General features: G+C 33.7%; 4 protein-coding genes across 4 annotated transcripts; 1 reads left to right on the forward strand and 3 right to left on the reverse strand.

Moving 5' to 3' along the window:
* Positions 1 to 1851: 1851 nt before the first annotated feature.
* LOC146735604 (retinol dehydrogenase 14-like) lies at positions 1852 to 9895 on the reverse strand. Its single transcript, XM_085506169.1, has 6 exons — positions 9786 to 9895; positions 7816 to 7942; positions 6102 to 6325; positions 5172 to 5319; positions 3053 to 3179; positions 1852 to 2161 (listed from the first exon to the last, which is right to left on the reverse strand). The coding sequence occupies exons 1-6, from the start codon at positions 9846 to 9848 to the stop codon at positions 2074 to 2076; spliced, it is 777 nt and encodes a 258-aa protein (XP_085362295.1). The 5' UTR covers positions 9849 to 9895; the 3' UTR covers positions 1852 to 2073.
* Positions 9896 to 12051: 2156 nt separating this feature from the next.
* LOC144358886 (WW domain-containing oxidoreductase-like) lies at positions 12052 to 12347 on the reverse strand. Its single transcript, XM_078012289.1, has 2 exons — positions 12275 to 12347; positions 12052 to 12176 (listed from the first exon to the last, which is right to left on the reverse strand). The coding sequence occupies exons 1-2, from the start codon at positions 12345 to 12347 to the stop codon at positions 12058 to 12060; spliced, it is 192 nt and encodes a 63-aa protein (XP_077868415.1). The 3' UTR covers positions 12052 to 12057.
* A 2606-nt stretch (positions 12348 to 14953) lies between these two features.
* Positions 14954 to 16813, forward strand: LOC146735605 (uncharacterized). The gene is made up of 2 exons (XM_085505943.1): positions 14954 to 15742; positions 16043 to 16813. The coding sequence occupies exons 1-2, from the start codon at positions 14954 to 14956 to the stop codon at positions 16811 to 16813; spliced, it is 1560 nt and encodes a 519-aa protein (XP_085362069.1).
* A 3300-nt stretch (positions 16814 to 20113) lies between these two features.
* Positions 20114 to 24222, reverse strand: LOC102802726 (retinol dehydrogenase 12-like). Its single transcript, XM_085505944.1, has 8 exons — positions 24183 to 24222; positions 23708 to 23793; positions 23241 to 23360; positions 22904 to 23030; positions 21526 to 21749; positions 21224 to 21371; positions 20636 to 20762; positions 20114 to 20204 (listed from the first exon to the last, which is right to left on the reverse strand). The coding sequence occupies exons 1-8, from the start codon at positions 24220 to 24222 to the stop codon at positions 20114 to 20116; spliced, it is 963 nt and encodes a 320-aa protein (XP_085362070.1).

Genomic DNA, 24222 nt, shown 5'->3' on the forward strand with positions numbered 1-24222 from the left:
GGGAAATCATATACTGATATTTTTAACATCTTATTTTAGTTATGAAACTTGCAATTTAGTAAAATGAAATTCTTGTTTTATAAACATAAGTGTAAATACGAAGAAAATTAGGGATCACAATTTTGTGCCTTAAGTCAAATGCATTTTTAAAAAAAATCAATTCTGATGGTGGCAACATTGCTTTCAGGTATGTCTGTGCAATGCGTGTTTCCATAGCGATGTGCTAAAGTCATGGAGTTGATCAATCGATGATCAGCGGTTAGGAAATGCGAATTCCAAATATTGAACAATTACACGTGTAAGCGTCCTCAAATAAATAAAAACAAACATGGCTGCCACCAGTGTTTGACCGGACAGTACACAAAGAAGTTTGTTAAAATCTGTTCTAAATGTTTTGGATTTTGGCATTCTCTTGATGTATTCCTGGTAGGTAGGTAGGTAGGTAGGTAGGTATTCATTCATGTAATAATATACATATGTCTAATAATAATGTTATTACGAGGATACTGCAAAATATGCACTTGGACAGTACGTGGTAACATTGACCTTCGCTGCGCGTCAGTCAATAATCTTGCTGTACTGTCTACGTGCATACTTTACTGGGAGTCTCTGTTTCATTGATATCTCAAGAACCACAAGTTTTTAATGAAATTTGATGCATACATGCTCTGGGTTAATACACTGATTTGATGAGGTTTTTGTAGAATTCCATGCCTATTAATTACTTAATTTACATGATAATTACCTAATATGTATCTGTTCTATGACAGTTTCATTGACATCTAAAGAGCCGCTCATTGTATTTTGATGAAACTTGGTACATATATGCTCTGGACTATTAGAATTAATTAGTTTTGGGTAAAAATGTTTGCATATTAATTACCTAATTTGCATCATTAACCAATTTTCAGCTTCCACACTAATATCTCGAGTACTAATTATCCATTTCAATAAAACTTGGTACATAGATGCCTAGGACAATGTACAGACATGATTAGTTTGAGTTTCAAATATGTGTATAATAATTACTTCATTTGCATAATTAACCAATTTTCAGCTTTCATACTGATGTCTCAAGTACTAATTATTCCATTTCAATGAACCTTGGTACATGGATGCTCTAGGACAATGCACAGACATAATCAGTTTTTTGTTAAATATGTGCATATTAAATACCTAATTTGCCTAAGTAACCAATTTTCAGCTTTCATACTGATGTCTCAAGTACTAATTATTCCATTTCAATGAACCTTGGTACATAGATGCTCTAAGACAATGCACAGACCTGATTAGTTTTGGGTTAAAATCTGTGCATATTAAATACCTAATTAGCATAATAATTCATAATTTTTGGTTCTGATCATTTCAATAAAACTTGGTACATAGATGGTGTGTGACATTGTACATACTTTATTAGTTTTACACTCAAATCTGTGCATATTAATAACCTGATATGCATAATTACCTAGTCAGTTTTCAGTTTTCAATATCTCAAGTACAATTTTAATGTGTCTCCAATACTCTCAGCACACAGGAGTTTGATTTCAAACAGGCAAACGTCTACATATATTATATGATTGAATTACACTAGCTTCACTTACCCCTCCATACCCACTGATAAAAATACTGCTTTTAGTATATTTACATTATTCTAAATGACGAGTGCTACATAACCAAATATAGTTGTAGATTTGTACTACCGTTGCCCATCTATTTTTTGTTACTGTTCTGAAGCATATTGTCGCTAGAGGGTGCAATTTTATCAAATCTTATCACGCCAGTGATTTAAAAAAAAGAGGACAGTGTTCTATGTCCTCATTGTGACAATAACAACCACAATTATTGACCAACTCAGGCTTATAATAATGTGTATTATGTGTTCTTGTGCCAATCGTATCATACCCCATATCATGAGAAATCAATCATACGGCGCTCTGAGCTCGAGAGCATGTACAACTGCTGATGTCATCTGGAAGACAATTGTTTTTTGGTAACATGTAACATGGTAACGTGTTATCTATCAGTGTTCCTTTAAAGTTCATTGTTGCAAAGAATTAAATTACAGTTTTTATGCTACCATATTAGGTAACCACGTTGTTGATAATATCCCTTCAGACATTGCATACTGTACTCCCACAATTCCTCTTGTTTTTTGACACTTCTGAAATAGAACAAAGAAATAAAATATATAATAAATTGAATTACCGCGAAAATACACTGTATTGTCAAAAACATAGTGTCAACTGTTATGACCTTGTGCTTGAGTATCAATTTATGTGACATTGATTTCACCAATAATAATAATGGATATGAATATATATATATATTCATATACTATTGTTAATGCGCACAAAATACTGATGGGTGGGATAAAGAAACCCTTTAGTAGAATGTAATTTTGCTTACAGAAATCATGGTTAAATAATAAATGAAAAACACCGCAGAGAAATATACAAATCACCTTCCTCTATGCAACATAGAACAGTAATATATCAACTTTGTATGTAGTGTAAAAAATGCAATTTCGAAAAATTGCATTTTGACTGTAATAGTTTGTTTAATGTGACATGTTAACGAATAAACTCAAGAATTTTAATAGACAGAAATGACCGCTGAGATCTCGTTAAGAACGAGAAATCCACGAAACTTTGTTTTGCCCTTCAAGCAGTATTCAACTTTCTTCTGTCACTGTGGTCACTCCTTGACCGTGTGACTATAACATTTAGAATATAACAGATGATATAGGAGAAAGCGGAATAGTATTTTCGAGGCATAAACAAGTCTCGCGGAGCTCTCACTGATGATGAGATATCGGCAGCCATTTGTGTGTAAGGTATATCATAAGTCTTGTTTAACTAAGATCTATGGGTAATAATGGGCATTACAGCTTAAATATAAGTTGACGAATAAGCATTTTGACAATATTCATGCAAAATAAGTCTGGTTGGAAAAATCAATTCTTTGTGCCAAAAAAAAAAATAGAAATGAACAAAACTTAGGCGATACTGATTACAAATACAGTATAGGAAAGTTCGAGATCACGTATACGTACCTCGAGAGGGCGCTTGGAATCTTTCTTTTACCATGCTCAAAATAGGTTCCACTGACACCATCATATTCAGGGTTCACTGCTACGTCTATGCACGCCGCAGCAGCTTTCTCTGCATCAATAAATAGGCCTTGAACGAGGATGAGAGTTGAGCGAATTATCATATACGAGCTAAATCCATCATGAAATGTCATTGGTATATATATATTTGAAATACTAACGATGTCAACAGTTTTTGATTATACATTGTAAACGTTCTAGTTGTCACTGACAATAACAAATAGATGAAATTGAATAATTACCCAAGCAAGTTTGCGTCCCGAAAGCATTTAATGTATAGGGGGTGTAACCACCACATACCACATCCAAAGAAAGATATTCTTAACTCATTCAGTGCACATGCCCCACAAATCGCGCCCTCTATCTATGAAGGGTCTCGGGGGTTTGCTTTACTACATTCTAAAACCAATCAGCTGGCGTATAAATGATAATATAACACAAATTAATTTACCAATACTTACTAAATGGGACGGCCATCTTTAATCCTCGCCAAACATAAGGAAATGACTTGCTTGGCTAGAGGATTGAAGAAGGTAAATATCAGTAAATTGGTCGCATTTATTGTATTACCACGTGTACGCCAGCTGACTGTGACCCCAAATGACAAACGGCTTTTTACTATTACAATCAAACAGAGTGAAAATTCGAACGACATTGCGAGTTGCCTATACCCATCACCGTACCTTTCAGATCACAGAAGTGTTTCACTAGAGGGCGCTGCAATTGATTTAATGTATTTAATTTGAAATTTCACAGTCGAAACAGTCGCAGCAATTCACAAATATGAATAAGTAAAACAATTGAACCTCGAATAGTGCAAACATATAGACTATCTTTCTTACTGGAAGCGAACATTTTCATAATTCCAGTTAATGTTACAACAAGATGTGTACACATGGGTCCGGGTGTTGTTTTTTTACCGAGTCTTTTGGCAAGACTGCTTAATCAACCATATTTAACAATATCCATGTTTTGATTTTAATGGTAAAGATTTCCCAGATCAAATGGATTTTTAACATTAAACAAGACAAGCAACAAATTCGTGGTCCAATATACGCACATTTTTTATGTGATCAACCTTTAATACGGAATAAAACAATCATAATGGACAATATTTCTAAAAAGCAACCTTGCACATATCGCAGGAAACTGTGACCTGCGTGGCCTCTATTAGCAATAGTACTAGTATTCTCCAAATTGGGGGAAGTCATCAAATCGTGAAACAAATGTAGGTCTCAATCCAGAGACGACCACTTGATACGAAAACAATTTTTGACAAGCCAAGGGTGTATGCATGCATATGCTACGTGTATTCAGAATTTTTTGGTTGCGCGTCGACGACCACCGCCCTTTATGGTAGAAGCCTAGTCATAAATTACAATACCCAGAATTTATTCATTTTGCAATACACTGTACTCCAAGGCAATATTGACTTAAAATAAGGATATTGACTTAAAAAAAGCTGGGCGTCACCAGCCTTTTTTTCGAGAATTTGATTGCTGTTTTTTCAGTGGAAAGTCGCCATTTTGACACTATTATAACACTTTTACCATAGGTTCCTATGGCAGAGATAATGTGAAAAAATCGTATATTGTTGATGATGGAATACTTTTTATTATTATGAATTTTTTAAAAAATCTGGGTTTTAAAAAGTGTCAAAAAATGCATTTTTTCTGTAACATTGTGTTCTATGGAATTGTTCTAAAAATAAATATTAGGACACGTTTCTCAAACTTAACTGTAACACACAAAATAATGATATTTCATTGTACCATGGGACATTAACTTCATGATTGTAAATAATAAACTAATGAATATTGTCATGCAATTTATGACCAATTTTATCAAAAATTATAACTAGGCTTAAAAGTTTCCGAGATTTTTCTTTTTTCATACAGGGCAATACGAGGTGTGTACTGTACTGTACTGTCCCGTTAACGGAAACATCATCATAACGCGAAATTGTATGAAAATTTGTTCTGTATTCAAATTAGCATATTTTCAATTGTTTTTCTACACGTATTTTAATGTAAAACATTGTAATTATTATTCAAGTATTTACCAAGATTCCTGTAGCCTTTATAGATATACTGAAACCAATGATCTTGAAAGCTTTGTGCGATGTTTGTATCCACGCTACCCGGATGTAATGACGTCACTGTCACCTCTGAATCGTCCAGTCTTCGTTGCAAGCAAAACATTGACATAATCTACAGAAATATGTACACAGATGTGTAAAAGAAGGGGGCCATGTTTTTTTATTGTTTCTTTATAACGAACGAGCTCCAAAAATGACGAAAAAGCGCCGTAGTAGTCACGTGTTTGATCTGTACGTAACACACGTTGTTTACGGCGCAATTGACGTCAAACTCCCACGCAGAGTGATATTTCTACGATCAGATCAATTAATTAAATCATGGTCACGTGGTCTTCTGTACCACAGCTGTCTTGAATTTGGAATGCATGTTATGGCCTAGTAGACGAGATCGAAGTATAAAAAAGCAGTATATGCAACACATTGACTACAATTAAAGGGCGGTGGTTGTCGCGCAGTGCGTGTTCGATTTTCATGTAAACAAAGAATGTATGAGTTCCATACCAAAACTACGCGTACTCGCCGCAATAGTTTGAATGTTCGAAACTCACTAATTCGCGACAGTTAAATCATTGTTTCTCGATGGCATGTAACCATTACTATTTGTGTCTATTGAACTATGACGAGAACGTGACTGTTTACAAATAGAAACCAATGATGAATGAGTCACCATTTTGCATGGGTGTTTTAACCCGTTTTGTGTATTTAAGTGACCTTATTTGTTATCTCTGAAGTTAGTAACTAACACTACCACTTAACAATAAAAGCACTTCATAAAGATAAGGAAATCCGTTGATATGTGCCATCCACCCTGATGTCATCTAATATAGTACAACAACAACAACAACAACAACAACAACAACAACCACCAATCATGACAGTATAGTTGTTTATTACCTGATATAGCTTTGAGTTGCCATAACATTTCAGTCTGTCATACAACTGCTGACCCTGAATATTCCCCAAATCGAATTCCCCTCTGAGATAGGACATCGACGAAACATTAACAATCCTACTTCCGGGTCCTGATGCTATCAATATCGGCATTAAATGTAACGTCAGAAGTAAATGGCTCAGATAATTCACTTGAAACTGTTGTTCAAAACCATCCTCAGTTAACTCTGTTGTATAAAAAGAAGTATTAAACAAATATATATGGAAGGATGGCAACTGTAACATTTAGGTTTCTAAGAATGATCCTAGGCTAAATTGAAAATGCAAATTAATTATATGCCCATACTTAGTAGCTATTTTTAACTGTTCCCCATACAGCTTTTCAATACACAGGTTGTTACAATACAATACTGTTTTGTTTCATTAGCTTTTATCCCATTAAGGTAGAAGCCTACTCATAAATTTAAAAACCCAGAATTTATTCATTTTGTAATAAAATGTACTCCAAGGTAATATGAGGGGATTGACCTAAAAAAGTTGGGGGTCACCAGCCTTTTTTTCGAGAAATTGATGGTTGTATTTTAGTGGAAAGTCGCCATTTTGACACTATTATAACACTTTTACCACAGGTTCCTATGGCACAGATATTATACAATATCTCAAAATCTAGCCTGGTGACATAGGCTGAAAAAATCATATATAGTTAATGAAGGGGTACTTTTTGTTGTTCTTAATTATTTAAAAAATCTGGGTTTTAAAAAGTGTCAAAAAATGCAATTTTTCTTTAACACTGTTCTATGGAATTGTTCTAAAAATAGCAATTTTCAAAAAGTATTAGGACAAGTTTCTCAAAAAGCATAACTGTAACACACAACATAGTCATATTTCATTGTACCATAGGACATTAGCTTCGTGATTGTACATAATAAACTAATGAACATTGCGATGCGATTTATGACCAATTTTGTCAAAAATTATGACTAGGCTTCTACCTTAACGCTGTCTGTTCAAAGTTTAAATGCAATATGACGTGAAGAATTACCATGCATGGTATGGGGTGCCGTTTGTGCATTTATTTATATAGCGATTTGTTTTATAGATGTAAGCTTATTATATGTAAACAATTCTCTGATTTTTCAATAATGATATTTCAAATCAATTAGATAGAAGTCAAGAGTTAACATGTTTGTTTTATTTATAAATACTAAGATTTATACTATTATATATATTTAATATCTTTATGTACATTTTATTATTTATAAATAATTGTACATTCATTAATCAAATGTTATTTAATTATGATTTGAGATATGTACAAATATGTAAAAATTATGACGGTCAAGTTCAACTCTAAAGAAAATAATCTTTGTTGCAGCATTTATTTACAAGCCAAGGATCAACATATTATAAACTCATAGTTGCTGTTGACATAGAAAGTCAGGAAGTAAGCAAATAACACCGAATAAACGGCAAGGTAAATACTATGTCAAATTATAGTAAAAATGTACTGCGTGGGTGACTCGACCTGGCGAGGGGAAGACATGCAGGTAGTGATTAGGTGCAGTATTTCTGATTTATCCAATGTTTGTATTGTTAATGATGAAATGCGTCAGGAACATTATCATTCTCGTTGTATATTATGTCAGTGAAAAACTACTCAAATTCACAGAGAAGTAGGCTAAAAAACTAAAAAATGATAAGAGCAAACAAACCACACCTTTCGGGGGACAGCTTATGCCAGCATTGCAGATAAGAATGTTAAGAGAGCATTCTTTCATTTTGAAGTTATTTATGAAGTCCATCGTAGACTTTAACGAGCTGAGGTCCAAGTTCATATACGCAAGCTGTGAAAGAATATACACAAATGTTACACGTGTCGACACTGTTTAGTGTCAATGTGTATGCAGTGCGCAAAATCAAGTAATGGCAAACACTTACCAATGAGTTGGAACATTTAGCAATGAATGGAGACACTGAGCAATGAATAAGAACACTTGGCAAAAAGTGGGGCACTTAGCGATGAATGGTAACAGTTAGCAATGTATGGGAATACTTAGCAATGAATGGGAACACTTAGCAATGAATGGGAACACTTAGCGATGAATGGTAACAGTTAGCAATGTATGGGAATACTTAGCAATGAATGGGAACACTTAGCAATGTATGGGAACACTTAGCGATGAATGGTAACAGTTAGCAATGTATGGGAATACTTAGCAATGAATGGGAACACTTAGCAATGAATGGGAACACTTAGCAATGGATGGGAACACTTAGCAATGAATGGGAACACTTAGCAATGAATGGGAACACTTAGCAATGAATGGGAACACTTAGCAATGAATGGGAACACTTAGCAATGGATGGGCACACTTAGCAATGGATGGGAACACTTAGCAATGAATGGGAACACTTAGCAATGAATGGGAACACTTAGCAATGAATGGGAACACTTAGCAATGAATGGGAACACTTAGCAATGGATAAGAACACTTAGCAATGAATGGGAACACTTAGCAATGGATAAGAACACTTTGCAATGAATGGGAACACTTAGCAATGAATGGGAACACTTAGCAATGGATAAGAACACTTAGCAATGAATGGGCACACTTAGCACTGAATGGGAACACAGTCGACAGTCGACTAACATTAACAAAATAAAATATTTAAAAAAATTAAATTAAAGCGAATTCCATATTCGAGATTTGAAAAGCAACAGTCACATTCACTGTTTTATTGCAGATGTAAAACTGGTTTTATATTTGGGCTTTATAATTAAACGCAAAATGTAATTTAATTAATTTGCATAAAATCACGGCAATCCTATGCAGAAGTATTATATGCACATTGCGAATATATAATCACACAACCCACATTATAATTCAAAAATACGCAAACCGAAATACTGATAAATGTTTCACACAATAATTTCAGTTAAGATCTCCAGTATAGAAGTGTGAGTTCTAAATATCGACAAGAAACAAAACAAAACAAGTTGATTAAAATAATATTTGTTTGGTCTAAAATTAATTCGCAATTTGTACAATGAGAAGTAATACTGGTTATATTCTTTACTAGTATCCGCAAGCGTTATGTGATTGCGATTAATTAAGTATTTCAGTCAAAGGTCATTACTACTATTTGGTGACGTAAATATCACTCTAATGACTAGTTGTACTTCATGTGAAGCTCACTAATGTGCGGACGTCACGTATACGTATCACGTTAAGCGGAATACATGTAGCATATTCAAATTATGTCAATGACGTGTGCAAGAAATGTACACTGAGCATGAATTAATAAAAACACTTAATTGTTGTTTCTCTAAACTAAACGTATCAAACAAATTTCAAAATACTATAATTATTTGCAATCGCATTGCATGGGATATTGTAACAAATATTATAAAAGATTTTTATAAAGTGTAACTCAACTTTCATAGCATAATATAACACATATTTAACACACACCAATGCAATACTGTGCGCATTACCGTACATTGAACTACTGAATCAGCCAAGCTGTCATGGTGAGATACTTGCAGAATATACACCATGATAAGACATACAATGTGTACATTATCCAGATATTAGTCTCACTGTTGATTTAAACCATTCCATATTATACATTTTTGCATTGACATCGATATTGACAATCTGATTTACTCAATTTAAACATGCGTACATTTAAGTCATCTGGATTCGACTGGTCATTCAGGAAATTGTAAGACTTCCTCGTTTTCATCATGTTAAGTTGCGTATCCTGCGTCTGGCGATCAATATATTCCGTTTTCATTTTCGTAATAGCCTATTAATACATATATATAGTTATCTACATTATATGACCATATATATTATATGACGATTTACATTCCTCTGCTCTGACGTACATACAGTATGAACTTCGCAAATTAGCATATTAATTAAAATAAAAACGTACAGGTTTAAGTGTTACATAATAAACTTTTGATCTGTGTCGGCATGATGATCCGAGTTCATTTCCCTGTGTTCAGTGTGGAGTGGTGAGGTCTAAACATTATGATACATTTTTCCTTCAATCATAAAATGCATCGCAACGGGCTACAGGGAGCAAGAATTTTACGAAACGAGGCCATGTGGTTTCTATATCTTGTTATGAATTCATTTCCAGTATATTATATACCGTGACTACATATATTACTGAGACTTACTGATAAGGCAAGGAAAACCAAATATTCAATTGGTAACATCTACAGTGAAAAGTTTAACAATATTAAGTTGAAATCCAAACTGTTTGACTCATTGCAATTACCAATTTTATTGTATGGATCTGAAGTTTGGGCTGTTTTAGAGACTGGTAAATGGGACAAGACTGACATAGAGAAGTTTCACTTAAATTTTTGTCGTCAGACTCTGTGTGTCAACAATAAAACAAGTGTGATTGGTTGTAGGATGGAAATGGGTAGATTACCCTTAATTGCAAGAATCCATTACCAGGCAATCAAATATTATCAAAATATTTTGAACAATGGACCTATCTGCTTTACATACTATGCTATTAAGGAACTGCAACAAAACTGCTATAAAAATACATGACTAGCTAGTCTAATTAAGATTAGTAAAATTTACAAAATTAACATTCAGTCTGTACAAAAACAAACTTGTTATCAGTTGGCCAAAGATCATTATGTAAATTCATGGCTTCAGGACATCAAAAGACCAGATTCAAAAATGAGAACATATTCTTTATTAAAAGATGACATTAGCACATCACCTTATTTATACCTGTTGAATAAGAGAGAGGAAATTAAGCTTATGTCTAAACTGAGACTTAGCAACCACAGATTAGAAATAGAGCTAGGACGTTACAAGAGACCAAAAACACCAGTTGACAACAGAGTTTGCAGGATCTGTAACATACTTGAAGATGAAATACATTTCATTACATCCTGTAAACTCTATAATACAGATCGTGAAAAACTATATATGGTCTTCACTGAACAATTCCCAGATTTCCAGTCTGCCAGTAATATTGAAAAATTTAAGTATATCATGAATACATCAGAAATAAAACTCATTAAACATGTTATTACCTATCTTAAATCATCTTATACTTTACATGCTAACTTCCAAGCACAATGAAAATGTTCTTCTCTTAGTACTGTACCTAGTAGTAGTGTGTCTTGTATGTGATTTAGTTACTTCTTTTTGTTATACTTTTATTACAATTAGCTAAAATTGAGATGTAGTTTCACAATACGGCGTAATAAAGTTATTATTATTATATTGAATGGAAATTTATGATATATCACCATCTATACATATGGAAATCTATACCATATAACCACTATATTATACAATAATCTGTAGATTATGCTATCTGTATTTCATGACAATCTTTACTATAATACCATTTATATTATATGACAATATATAGAAGATAACCTGTATTATCTATATTACACCATAATCTATATTCTATACCACGACCACCCATATTATGACGCCCTCTATATTTCATGACAATCTATAATATATGGTTATCTGTAATATATGAATATATATATAGACTAGTCATATATATTATATGACAATATATAAAATATTCTAGAAAACGGTACTTTGGGGTGGTTGTTGAGACTCCCCTGAACAGTGTAACAAGATTAACCCTATGTGTGTAACATATATAAATTTGGTTGTTCAGGATTACTTCAAAGTTGAGTTTGTGTTGTTTTCTCGAATTTTCACCGGCTTGACCGGCGTTCCACAGCAGCGCGCACAGAGTCCATAGAAATGCATGTATAGTGGTGCGCGTCCTAGCAATGTGGAACGTCTTGTGACGTAGCTCCGCCCCCGAGGATATATCTGTATACATATTCCATGACTATATATGTGAACATTTATAATATATGACAGTTTCTATAGAGTGACAATATATATTCTAGGACCATCTATTGTTGGAATTATTCAAATTATTTTTATCTGATATGATTGGTTATTCTAATGTTCACCTGTTCAGCTCTGTGTTCTGATCTACATGCTAATATGACCTTTGCCCCCATCATACTCAATTGTTTTGCCGTTTCAAAACCAATTCCTGTAATATAATAAAATAAAATATTGTGAAGTAACTCCATAAAATGTCGGCGTTATGTCCCATAACTCCTTGATGAATCGCAACATACAATATCTTACCTGAATTCGCTCCAGTCACGATTACAGTCTTCGTGGATAAATCAAGCTTCGGGTATGAATAATGTCCACCCATCTTTACACATACGAATGTGTTGTATCCGAAGAAGCGATAACTGAGACCAAAACAGTTCTCTCTGTAAATATGTATCGATTATGTTCAATATCTTGTCCTAGCCCTACCCTTTGAAGAATCCACGAACGCTCAACATTGTTTCAGCAACACGCCGGATCACCACGAACAACAAACACACATATAACTCGTCACAACGCAGTGTGGCATATTTTAATTCGACCGCCTACGTAGGATTACAATATATATATATATATATATATATATATATATATATATATATATATATATATATATATATATATATATATATATATATATATATATATATGCTATTTAAACCGATAAAATGAGATATTATTATTTATTTGTGTCCTGCATAATGTACACAGCAATAACGATATCCATTTAGTGTAATAGTCAGGCATTGCCCTAATTATATTTTATATTTATTAGGACAAATAAATTATGCAAAATTGATCACTAGTTTGTTAGAATTATTTTTGATTATAATATGTAACTATAGTATTTAATATTATTAACATTCACTAGAAGCATTTTCCAGTTGTATACATTAATATATTTTAAGTATATTTAGATTCTGTCACGACTTGATTATTTAAGTTGAATTGCGTATTTCACAAAATGTAGCAAAGCCATGGATACAAGCACAGTTTGCTGGTATATTTGGCATTTAGAACAATATGTAAAAATAGTATATATTATTTGAAATATTATTTGTCCATACATTTTGTCGCATCTGTATTTCACAAAATATATCAAGGTACAAGCAAACGTTTCTGATACATTTGTCATAGGAAAGATAATAAATACACGTCTATATGATCAGACCATTATTCGCAATTGCTGTAACCATCTTGTCTACGTTTATTTATCACCTAAAAATCCTATACAACTTAAGGTTGTATGCGCGGAAATGCACTGCGCATACGTTCTGCGCATTTGAAGCAGACTTTCAAGATGGCTGCCACAACAAACAAGTACACTTCGCGATCACCGAATGTACGCAAATTTAAAGGATTTTTGACCGAGAAAGAGAAGAGAAGAAGACTGGCAGTGATCCAGGCGAACCGCCAACATAAGAAAGTTGCTGAAGTAGTTTTAGAATCAAATTCAGGTACGTACGTACGGTGTCAGTATACGACGTAAACTTTGGTTGAGTCGTCTGCTACTGTTATCCACAACTCGAATCAATATATTTTCACATTTTATTTGTTTTTATGAACATCGGATTATGCTTATTTTGGGGGAAACAGTGTTTATTTTTTCCTAATTCCTGTTTCACTAAATACAGAAATTGTGATAAAAAAAATATTTGACAACGAAGTTTGTCTGTCGCGTCGTCTGCAGCTTTCATTAATTATGACGAGGTGCCTTCAACGCGAACTGGTAATTTTAACTATACGCACAAATCCCCCAATTTGAGGGCATGATTGTCCTCACACTTCCATATAACCAAGGGGATACAATTTTAACTATGAATAAACATCACGTTCAAATATTTTCTATATTTTGCTGTTTTGAAATCCATATTTATTTTCCTAGTGTTATAAATTTAGAGCATTGAAATTTCATCTGTTTACTCTTCAGAAAAAAATTAACATGTAACATGATGAACTTGCGGCTGTGTTAAGGAAATTAAAATTAAAATACTTGCATATTATAGTAGATACTTGAATTTTATTTTTTCTATTTGTTATTGTGTCAAATATTTTTGTTCTAAATACATTGTAATATATATTTTTGGACATTTTCTCCCAATAAATGTTTTTTTCTGAAAATAAGCCATGACCTAAAAATTATTGTTATTTTTCACATTATCTGAATGTGAGAGAGTTTCTGTTTTGCCTATGGCTTCTTTGGAAATGATGAGTTTGGAATAATGGTTTCTTTTTATTTCTGTAAATATTCATACATTTCAGTACAGCTGTCTGTTCTAGCTGAGGGATTAAAAGCCTGTGCTGTGTGTTGTGAACACCTTGATCTGATGGATTGCCAGGAGGAGAGACGATATGGTCTTGGTAGTGTACTGTATATACCTTGCCAGAGATGTGGTGCTGTAAACCATGTGTATACAGGTTCGACACATAGGAATGCCAAATCAAACCAAGGATTACCTATATTTGATGTAAATACCAAATTAGCCACCGGTAAGATTTACAGGCAAACTAAGGATTCATCTCAATTATTAACCTCTTATGGTCATATATTGGTGATCATACTTTTAGTAATGTAGGGCAGCAAAAACTAATCTTATAAAATGTTAATCTAAGTTGTTTCTTATTTCATAACATAGGAATGGTACACAGTGGAATGGGAGAGACTCATGTGAATAAATTGCCTCACTGAATATACCGGGTATACACCACAAAACATTAAATAAAAGAGAAAGAGAAGCAGGTGTTGGTATTGAGAATGTTGCAAAACGACTGTGTGTTAAAGCTCTTACTGAAGAACAAAAACTTAGTTCACATGAAAATCAAGTTGATATTTCCTTTGATGGTGCATGGCAGCGCCGTGGCCCTGGCAAAGAATATAACAGTCTGTCAGGTCATGGTGCTGCTATAGGGGAAGCAACTGGTAAAACTATGGGATATGCTGTGCGTTCAAAGGGATGCAAAATTTGTGAAAATGGGGATATGAACACAAGAAAACATGACTGTCGTAAAAACTGGACAGGGAGTTCCAAAGCTATGGAAGGAGATATTGCTGTTGAAGTGGTAAAAACTATTAACAAAACTAGTGCTAAAACAGTATCTTTAACTATGTATGATGATACAACAACCATTCATAAACTAAGAACAGAAATTAACCAAGATATTGAAAAGAGACCAGATATGAACCACACCAAAAAAGGTCTAGGAAATAAACTATATGAACTTTCAAAAACTCACAAAATATTAACACCACGTGTTATCAAGTATTTTCAAACATGTTTTTCCTATGCTGTTACTCAGAACAAAGGTAGGCCAGCTTTAATCAATAAAAACTTGCTTGCCATTGTTCCCCATGCATTTGGATCTCATGAATCATGTGATCGTAAATGGTGTGGTTACCAACGTCAGCCAGATACTTACTGCCACAAACGTCTTCCATATGGTAAAGATCTTTCTGGGGTAGAATTGCGTAAAGATTTAAAATCTATTTTTGAAATTTATGCTGCATGTGCAAATAAACTTTCTCTTATGAGTTCAACACAAGCCAATGAAAGCTTTCATAACACTGTTGCTTCTAAAGCACCAAAAAACAGACATTACAGTAAATCAGAAAGTTTAAATATCCGCATTGCAGCAGCAGTTTCACAGAAAAATAGTGGATACACATATGTTTGTAGTGTTAACAAAGAAAATGGACTATCTCCTGGAATTGTTTCACAGGTGAGGGGAATAAAACTAGACAATAAAGCAAGAAAAAGAAAGATGCAGACAGAAAACAAAAAAATACAAACTTAGACGTATACAATTAAAAGAGGAGCGAAACAACAAATGTAATGCTACTGAGTTAAGAGAAGGTGACACATACAACACAAACATTGCAATTAGAAATGACATTGATATTACATGTATTCCTGAACCAGTTAATGCTCCAGTTTTCCAGTAAAAATACTTCAAGATTCTCCTGTTGTTGTATTTGATCTTGAAACAACATCATTTGGTATTGATTCCTCAATTTGTCAGATTGCTGCATCTTATGATGGTAAAATATTTGATGAGTATGTTGACCCCTGTCAGCCAATACATCCAGCAGCATCCAATGTAACTGGGTTGACATATACATGTGGTAAACTGTTTCATAACTTTAATTTAGTACCAACATTATCACAGAAAGATGCTCTTGAGAGTTTTATAGAATGGATTCCATTAAATTCTGTGTTAGTTGCACATAACTGTAAGAATTTTGATGCTAGGATTCTGGTTAGTTCTGTGCAAAGATATGGTCTTTTAGACAAACTGAAACATAAACATTGCTGCTTTTCTGATACGCTCTCTGTATTTCTTGAAATTTTACCACCTCGATCATCTTACTCTGAAGAAAACCTGGTTAATGATTATTTACACACTGAATACAGTGCTCACAATGCAAAACATGATGTACATATGCTTCAACAATTGATTGGTAAATGTAATGTTGACATCAGCCATATTAGTAAACATAGCTTCTCTGTTGATTTTATTATAGAAGCTCTTGAATTTCTATTGTGTAAAAAGAAAAATCTGTCTTCTCTTAGTCAACTAATAAGTAAGAAGGTAATTACAAAGTGTATGGCTGAGAAAATAGCTGCTTCTGGTCTGGCTTTTTGTCACTTGAACTTGGCTTATAGCAGAGGAGGGATAGATGGATTGGTGAAGTTGCTTAGTGAAGATTATTTTGGTCATCCACGGGTAACCAAACATAAAAAACATTCTTGTCACTATCGCAGTTTTTTGAAAAGAAGTAACTATATTTAAAACAATGATTAATGACTCTTGTGATATTTTTTTAGTTCACTAATCCATCCATTTGTTACAAGACTTATTTGAGAGCACTAGACTGATATTTGGTATGTAAATGTCTCATAGGGTGAAAAATGGGATTATTCATGCAATGTTGGCATATTTTCAGAAAAGAAAACACTTTTTTTGTCCATTGAAGGTTATTGTATCTAAATAGATGTATTTATATCCAGATTTAAAAAAAATTAAATACATACAATTGTATATTAATAAAATGATAAAGCAAGTGTTATATGATTTTAAAATATGTGAAATATTTAATTATATTAGTATTTATGGACCACTTTTATTTATTTATCGATATATGAATATTTAAAAAAACAGAACACAAAATAAATATTACTTACAACTAAACAATACTGATCTTTTTGTCTCTTCATGTATGGTAACACTAGTCATACTCTGCCTTGTATGTATGTTACAGCACACCACACCCCTACCCACCACCATACACACCTGTGCCCTAACTGAGAATACACTGCTTTCATCAGTATCCCTCAGAAGAAAATAATACTTCAGTGCATTAGTGGCTTGACTTTGAATTTCTATATTTCCAATGAAAGGTAAGAATATTCTCCCAAGCACCCAGCCAATATATATAAACTGTACTTCATATATAAAACAATATAATCTACTGATGTTGGATGTACATGACCATATTTGATGTACCCCAGTATGTATATTGACAAGGGCACTGGCAAAGGTCAAAGGTCACGCAAATGATCCAACATGGCCACCAAGATTATTGAAACAATTAAACTAATTTTTTCTCAAAAAGTAGTGCATTAGCATACCATTTTCAATGTATAATATGGAATAACTTCATAAGCACTCGACATATACACAATTTCAAGAGATTTCCATGGATGAAATTTTTTGTAGGACAGTTTCTATGAATTTTATTATCTAAAATACAAAACCAAATGAAGGAAACTATTGTTTTCTTTAAATAGGTAATTTCTTAAATTCATTAGAATTGAATTTAAATATGAACTCATATTATGTGCTGATAGGATAAAACCAATTTCAGTAAAAATGTGGATTAAGACTGAGTATAAATGACAACTTAAGTTATTTATTAAAGCTACTTAAAAATGCTGACTCAGCATAATTGTGAGTTGTGTATCTTAAAAATTAGTACATTCACCCCATGTTTTTTTCTTTTCTATGAGTTTAGAGTAACATGTCCTGTACACCTGTAGTATTTTAAACGATTTTCCATGGGTTTTTTATTTTGTAGCATACATCCTTAAGGCGGGGGAGTCGTCACCTGCGCATGCGCCAGACGGCCATAGCGTGTCATTGTTTACAAACAAGCGTTTGCCCACGAGCCTTTGCGTTTTTAGCGTGTGTTGTTATCGTCGCTTGGAACTCAATTCCCGTGTGTGCGCATATTTCGAGCTTTAAATGAGTACGCGTATATTCGATGCTTGGTTAATTTACATACAACTCAATGCAGGTAATCATGACATTACAAGTACTTACACCACGAGTCCATTTCACTTATATCAAATCTATTTTCATAATTTCACATGACATGCAATACACATGGTTTGTTTTATCTCTCTATTATTAACTATTTATTTATTTCAGAAAAAGTCAACCCTATTTATGGTTCAGAATATCAAGTTTCCTGTTTGCAGACGATATTATAATCTACCTGTCACACAAGACATTGCATGATGAATACACTATAAAATGAGGCTTAGAGATGAACGTAGCTCAATTTGTCACCAAAACGGGCATACATTGGAAAAATCATCATTCATCATGGAAATATTTCATTATAGCGTAATAACGCATATTATTGTAACTTACATAACATATCGGACATTAACTTACAACCAGGACACTGCTTTGCGCTTGGGTAGTTAAATATGTAAAGCGATATCACATTTTTATACTAGACATCTCTTCCTTCCAAGCTATTAAATCCATTTTTATTCCTTAAATTAGTATTTCCAATTTGGGGAGGTACAATGATATCATTCTGTTTCCAAATGATCACAAAATATTTTAATACTATGAGGTTATTACGAGAATAACGTTAAATACCGCAAAATTACGGCACGCTGTAACTTATGACGTTACGGTGACAGATGTATTATAATTCTTTTTAGAGACTATTTGTGATAAATAATTTATGTGCCTATATGTGTTTATATCTTACACTCGAATGAATATATCTTGAATGCCTGTCTGGGAATTGAGAATAAATACACACATATTACCCAGATATAAAACATGTACTTCATAACACATTTATTCATTGTGTTTGATAAAATAAACATACGTATATGTATGACCATAATAGATAGTGTTTATTTTATTTTGTTGATTCTGAATATTTTGTTTTTCGTTGTTGTCATGCGCTCTTGATCAATCATTATTGCAAAATAAAATTGCAAAAATAAGATATTTATTATAAAGTATTTATTCATTTGGGATTCATTTGAAGACATCATTCTGAAATGAAAAAAAAAAAACATGTACTAACATGTTGTCCTAACATTGATTACAAGTGTTCCACAGGGATAAGATCGCCGCTTTGAGGAACATGCTATTAATATGATAAACATACAGTTTACGATAATTGTGAAAACCAAGCCAAGAACGCTATTCTATACATTATTGGAAATAGTGGAACGCCCGAAAGTCGTGCTGACTATTAAAATACAGAGAGTTGGTGGGAACAGTTGTCAATTTGCATATCATTATAGTTAACGAAACGGACATTGTGCACACTGATAATAGACTTCGATTCGGAAGCAGCGATTCTTGGCTGTCCCATATTTCATTACATGAATATAAAATCAGAAGATTATGGTTGTAAATGTATAAATAAAGATGGTACAATTGAAACATTTACTCAGCAACAAAAAGAAAGTACTGTACAAGATCACGAATGGTAGTATAACTGTAGATACCCCTGGTACTTGTGATTAGTTGTGATTTCGTAATTCGACCACAAATATTTTGATTTAGACCACCAAGTTGACGGTCATCATCATATTTAAAAATTAATTTCTAGCCCTGCCTCGACACAACCCAACACAATGCTAGTAATGTGAATATAACCATAGTGATTATATATTGGTTACATATATCTTCGCCTGTTGAATAATATAACGTGAATACACAGTTACAATGCGACTTGAATGCAACCAAGTGTTGTATACAGTAGACAGTATGGAAAATCGTGTTGAATTGTTTTCTTATATGTTCATCATCGTCGTATTTTTCAGCATGAAGATTTTAAGCAGCACTTTGTAGTATATCATCGTCCAGATAATCCCCGATACACTCCAGACTGTATTTCCAAAGGATCTCTTGCTTTTCAGCATTCCTAGAAGTAATTTGAATATATTCATTAAGTGTTGCGAAATTAAGTTTAACAGTCAATTAGTAAAAGCTTGTATGCCCATCCATTTGAAACGATTAAATATATAAACTCGGTACTGCCTGACAGGACACACTAATCAACTGTAATGTTCCCCGTACGGAACAGCTCAAAATGTGACTCTAATCATTGTAGTTTATTACGGTGAATTAAATATGACAGCTCAGCTATGAATCTCACTAACATAATGAAAATTTATATTAAATTCAATATATCCAATAAAGCATTTCATCACGGTGAAATAATTTGTTCTCGCAACACATGAAAACAATGAACGTAGCATAAATTGACCCAAAATGTATTATGTCCCATAAAGTATCAACGCACAAAAAATGAATCCTCCAGTGCGAAATGCAAGTACTCATTCGCGGTGTTACCTGGATAATGAAGTTGGTGTTTTCTTCTTGCACTCAGAAAAGTATACTCCAGTGACGTCATTGTATTCGGGATTCACTGCCAGGTCTATTGATGTTGCAGCGCCTTTCTCTACGTCTATTAACATGCCTGTGATAATATAATTATAATATCATATTACGGGCGCTAATTTATACTAGCTATACATAGAGAACCGAATGGGTAATTGATTAATTCGACCATTCATTCATTCATTCATTCATTCATTCATTCATTCATTCACTCATTCATTCATTCATTCATTCACTCATTCATTCATTCATTCATTCGTGTTCCTTGTTAATTTAACTATTGGTTTAAATATTTGGTTATCAAAGCAAATCCATGTACGAGATTTTGTCAATTTGAAACTATCAGACACGTTTTTCTCTCTCTACAATCCACAATTAAATCGTGCTGAAAAGACACGTTCATTTGCAATATAAATGCATTTGTTCAAAACTTTCAGAAAATAATTAGCATTCTCGGAGGGTCTCAAGTCTTTCCTGGTGATGATCAAAATCTGTGACTCGTAGCTGACATTATGAGTAAAAGATGTGACAGGATCTTACCAAAGCGTTTTAAAATACTCCAAACGTGCCTCAACCAATGGTCTCCAAAACTGTCGTTGACTGTTGTGTTAACGCCACCTGGATTTAATGATGTCACTGTGACCCCCGAACCTTCCAGTCTTCGTTGGAGACAAACCATCGACATAATCTAAAGAAGTTGCTCATTGGTCATTAACAATCAGTGAAACCTTTAACATCAAAACACTTTTACTATGATAATTCATCAAAAAATAACAGGAAGACGTCACACTTATATCATTTTTATATCATTCGTTGAAATCGAATCTGCTTCAAATACAAACCTGATATAGTTTTGAGTTCCCATAAAATTTAATCCTATCGTAGGATAGTTGTGCTTGAATATTCTCCATTTGTAATGCTCCGCTGGAGTGCGCCACCGACGATACGTTGATAATTCTACTTCCGGGTCCCGATGATTTCAAAAGTGGCAGTAATTGTAGCGTCAACAGAAGATGGCTCAAATAATTCACCTGAAACTGTTTTTCAAATCCATCATCTGTCATTTCTGTTTACACAGAATAGTTATTTGTCAACATAAGCACATCGACTGAGTGGAATATGGAAGAGGGCACGCTCAGCTGGCGTACAAAAAGTAATATGCTAACTCATATCATGGAGGTAGAATCTACCTCCATGCTCATATGCATATATTAACTATATGAGGCGGCCATCTTGAATCACCCCGACACACAAAATACATTAATAAAAATCTATAAATTAAACTATTTATTACATTAACACCTGTATTGATTGGACGTTTGTATTATTTCCATTATAAACGCGCTTTTTGGTTGGGCATTTCCCCACTAAATGTCCCAGCTAAAAGTGTAAATCCCATTAACGTGTCTACATATATTGTTTATTCTTAATTATGCGTTCACCAGCACAAGACTTCCCGCACAAACAAACACTGGAAATGACAAGTTTCTTTTCACAATAACAGCTTTCAAAATTGAACACACTATTCAAGAATGTCAAAGTTAGATCTACTACCGAACTTCCATCATTTGTTTACCACTGCTAGATACACAAACTCACTCCTGATACTTATACCAAGGCCCTCTCCCAAATCTTTGAACGGTGATCCAGCAGATGATATCTATATCAGATTCAATGAAAGCGAATTTTCTTCAACGTTAGGTTTAATCCACGTGTGATATAAATGGGTAACCGTATGAGATGAATGGGTTGACCACTGCTTGCTATAATATGTATTATAGACGCAAGGCCACGGAGGCGCAGTGGGCGTTTCGTACTTGAGTTACCAATCAGTTGTATTGCTCGTGCACACCACAGAATGTACATACATATGATGTAGTGTACGCATTGTGATCTGCTAATGAATAATTGAATGCATACCACTTGACATTGAAATGACCATTTTAATGGCTGTATCCCCCCCAAAAAACAATCGTAATAGCTCAGTCGTTATATGCCTGATCCGAGCGACTGGTCTTTATTTATTGTAATATTAACTATTATACCTCAAAGGTGGTGTGAGACTACACTGAAAGTCGTGGTTGAGCAATGGCTCACGTGAGCAAAAGTGATAAAAATACAACACGTAACGGAAGTCATGTTGTTGTTGTTGATGGTTCTACACTATCCTCTGATATGAATGCTACATGATACGATCTGGATTCGCAAGAATACTCTTACCTTTAGGTGGAAAGGCTATACCAGCGTTGCATACGAGAACATTCAGTGGATATTCACGAGATTTGTAATTGTGTACAAAATCCATCGTTGACTTCAGGGACGTGAGATCAAGTTTCATAAATTCAAGCTGCAAAATGATTTTTTTTCTTCAGAAATGTCGGTTTAATATATAAATTGGGTGATGTCATGCTATCATCACTCTTACTACACAACTCTGGCCCGCAATGCAACCAAAAAACATACGACAGCATATTTAAATTGTTTATAGTGATAAAGTAATTAGCATCAAACTTCAGGTTGCTTACATGTATATACATATAGCCTACAATCTACTTACCTTTAGTTCGTCTGGGCGTGGCTCTTGTTCAGATGGTTCAACAATGGACTTATTTTTTGATTTAGCGTTCTGCCTTTCCTGCTTCCATTGCAAATAGTCCGCTTTCATATTATGAATAGCCTAAACAACAAATAAATAAATAAATAATAAATAAATAAATAAATAAATAAATAAATAAATAAATAAATAAATAAATAAATAAATAAATAAATAAATAAATAAATAAATAAATAAATAAATAAAGATGAGGGCTTAATTCATTCTAATGTATTTCGGTTGTCTTCGCACTTGATACATTGTGAAACATGAATTTATGTTACTCGTGTGAAACGCGTTTTCATTCATGGTATGCAATTGCACCTTTGCCAAATCATGTAAAAAACTTGCCCTGCTGTCTGCCATGTTGCTATGGGAGACGACACTATACAGAAAATAATCACTGTGGAAGTATTATATGTTGCATTTACTTGGTTTGCTTTATCTTCAGATCTGCAAGCGACGATGACCTTTGCACCCATCATGCTTATCTGCTTGGCCGTGGCGTAGCCGATACCTGTTGAACATAGCGGGGGTTGATGAGATATTGGCCTGTTTGTGGTAAAAAATAGCTCACTACACAACTCACGCCAAATGTACTTTATTATATGAAGGGTTATATGTTTTTATGACATTAAAAAAAGGGTATAGCATGCGTTTTCGTCATTTGATGTTCTATAACGGGGAAAGAGCAGGATCCGGTTCTGTATGTATAGACGAGATAGTCTTAGTACTTTCCCAGACAATTGTCCACTCTCCGGCTTTACGGCCCGACAAAAATAATTTTGGCAAGTCAATGACACTGAATTAACAACAAAACCCAAACAAATACGCAATTTAATTATCTATGTTATTTATATGGAGGCTTGCGTTGGCAACGTGAACGTGTGTATGCGTGTATATTACCTGTATTTGCACCAGTGACGATGACCGTCTTCGCCGACAT

This window comes from Saccoglossus kowalevskii, chromosome 12, assembly GCF_978046115.1.
Source record: "Saccoglossus kowalevskii chromosome 12, keSacKowa6.1, whole genome shotgun sequence".
In the NCBI taxonomy this organism is placed as follows: Eukaryota; Metazoa; Hemichordata; class Enteropneusta; family Harrimaniidae; genus Saccoglossus; species Saccoglossus kowalevskii.

Excerpts from the sequence above, each read along its gene's own strand:
- LOC102802726 (XM_085505944.1), bottom strand. The coding sequence starts at position 24,222 with ATGTCGGCGAAGACGGTCATCGTCACTGGTGCAAATACAG. Across the intron at positions 23,794-24,182 it reads CGTCACTGGTGCAAATACAG|GTATCGGCTACGCCACGGCC; the intron begins GTAATATACACG and ends TATGTTCAACAG. Across the intron at positions 20,205-20,635 it reads ACACCAACTTCATTATCCAG|GAATGCTGAAAAGCAAGAGA; the intron begins GTAACACCGCGA and ends AATTACTTCTAG.
- LOC144358886 (XM_078012289.1), bottom strand. The coding sequence starts at position 12,347 with ATGGGTGGACATTATTCATACCCGAAGCTTGATTTATCCACGAAGACT. Across the intron at positions 12,177-12,274 it reads CGTGACTGGAGCGAATTCAG|GAATTGGTTTTGAAACGGCA; the intron begins GTAAGATATTGT and ends ATTATATTACAG.
- LOC146735604 (XM_085506169.1), bottom strand. The coding sequence starts at position 9,848 with ATGATGAAAACGAGGAAGTCTTACAATTTCCTGAATGACCAGTCGAAT. Across the intron at positions 7,943-9,785 it reads CGAATCCAGATGACTTAAAT|CTTGCGTATATGAACTTGGA; the intron begins GTACGCATGTTT and ends ATTCTTTCACAG. Across the intron at positions 3,180-5,171 it reads TAAAGGCTACAGGAATCTTG|GCCTATTTATTGATGCAGAG; the intron begins GTAAATACTTGA and ends TCCTCGTTCAAG.
- LOC146735605 (XM_085505943.1), top strand. The coding sequence starts at position 14,954 with ATGGGATATGCTGTGCGTTCAAAGGGATGCAAAATTTGTGAAAATGGG. Across the intron at positions 15,743-16,042 it reads CTCCTGGAATTGTTTCACAG|ATTGCTGCATCTTATGATGG; the intron begins GTGAGGGGAATA and ends TCAATTTGTCAG.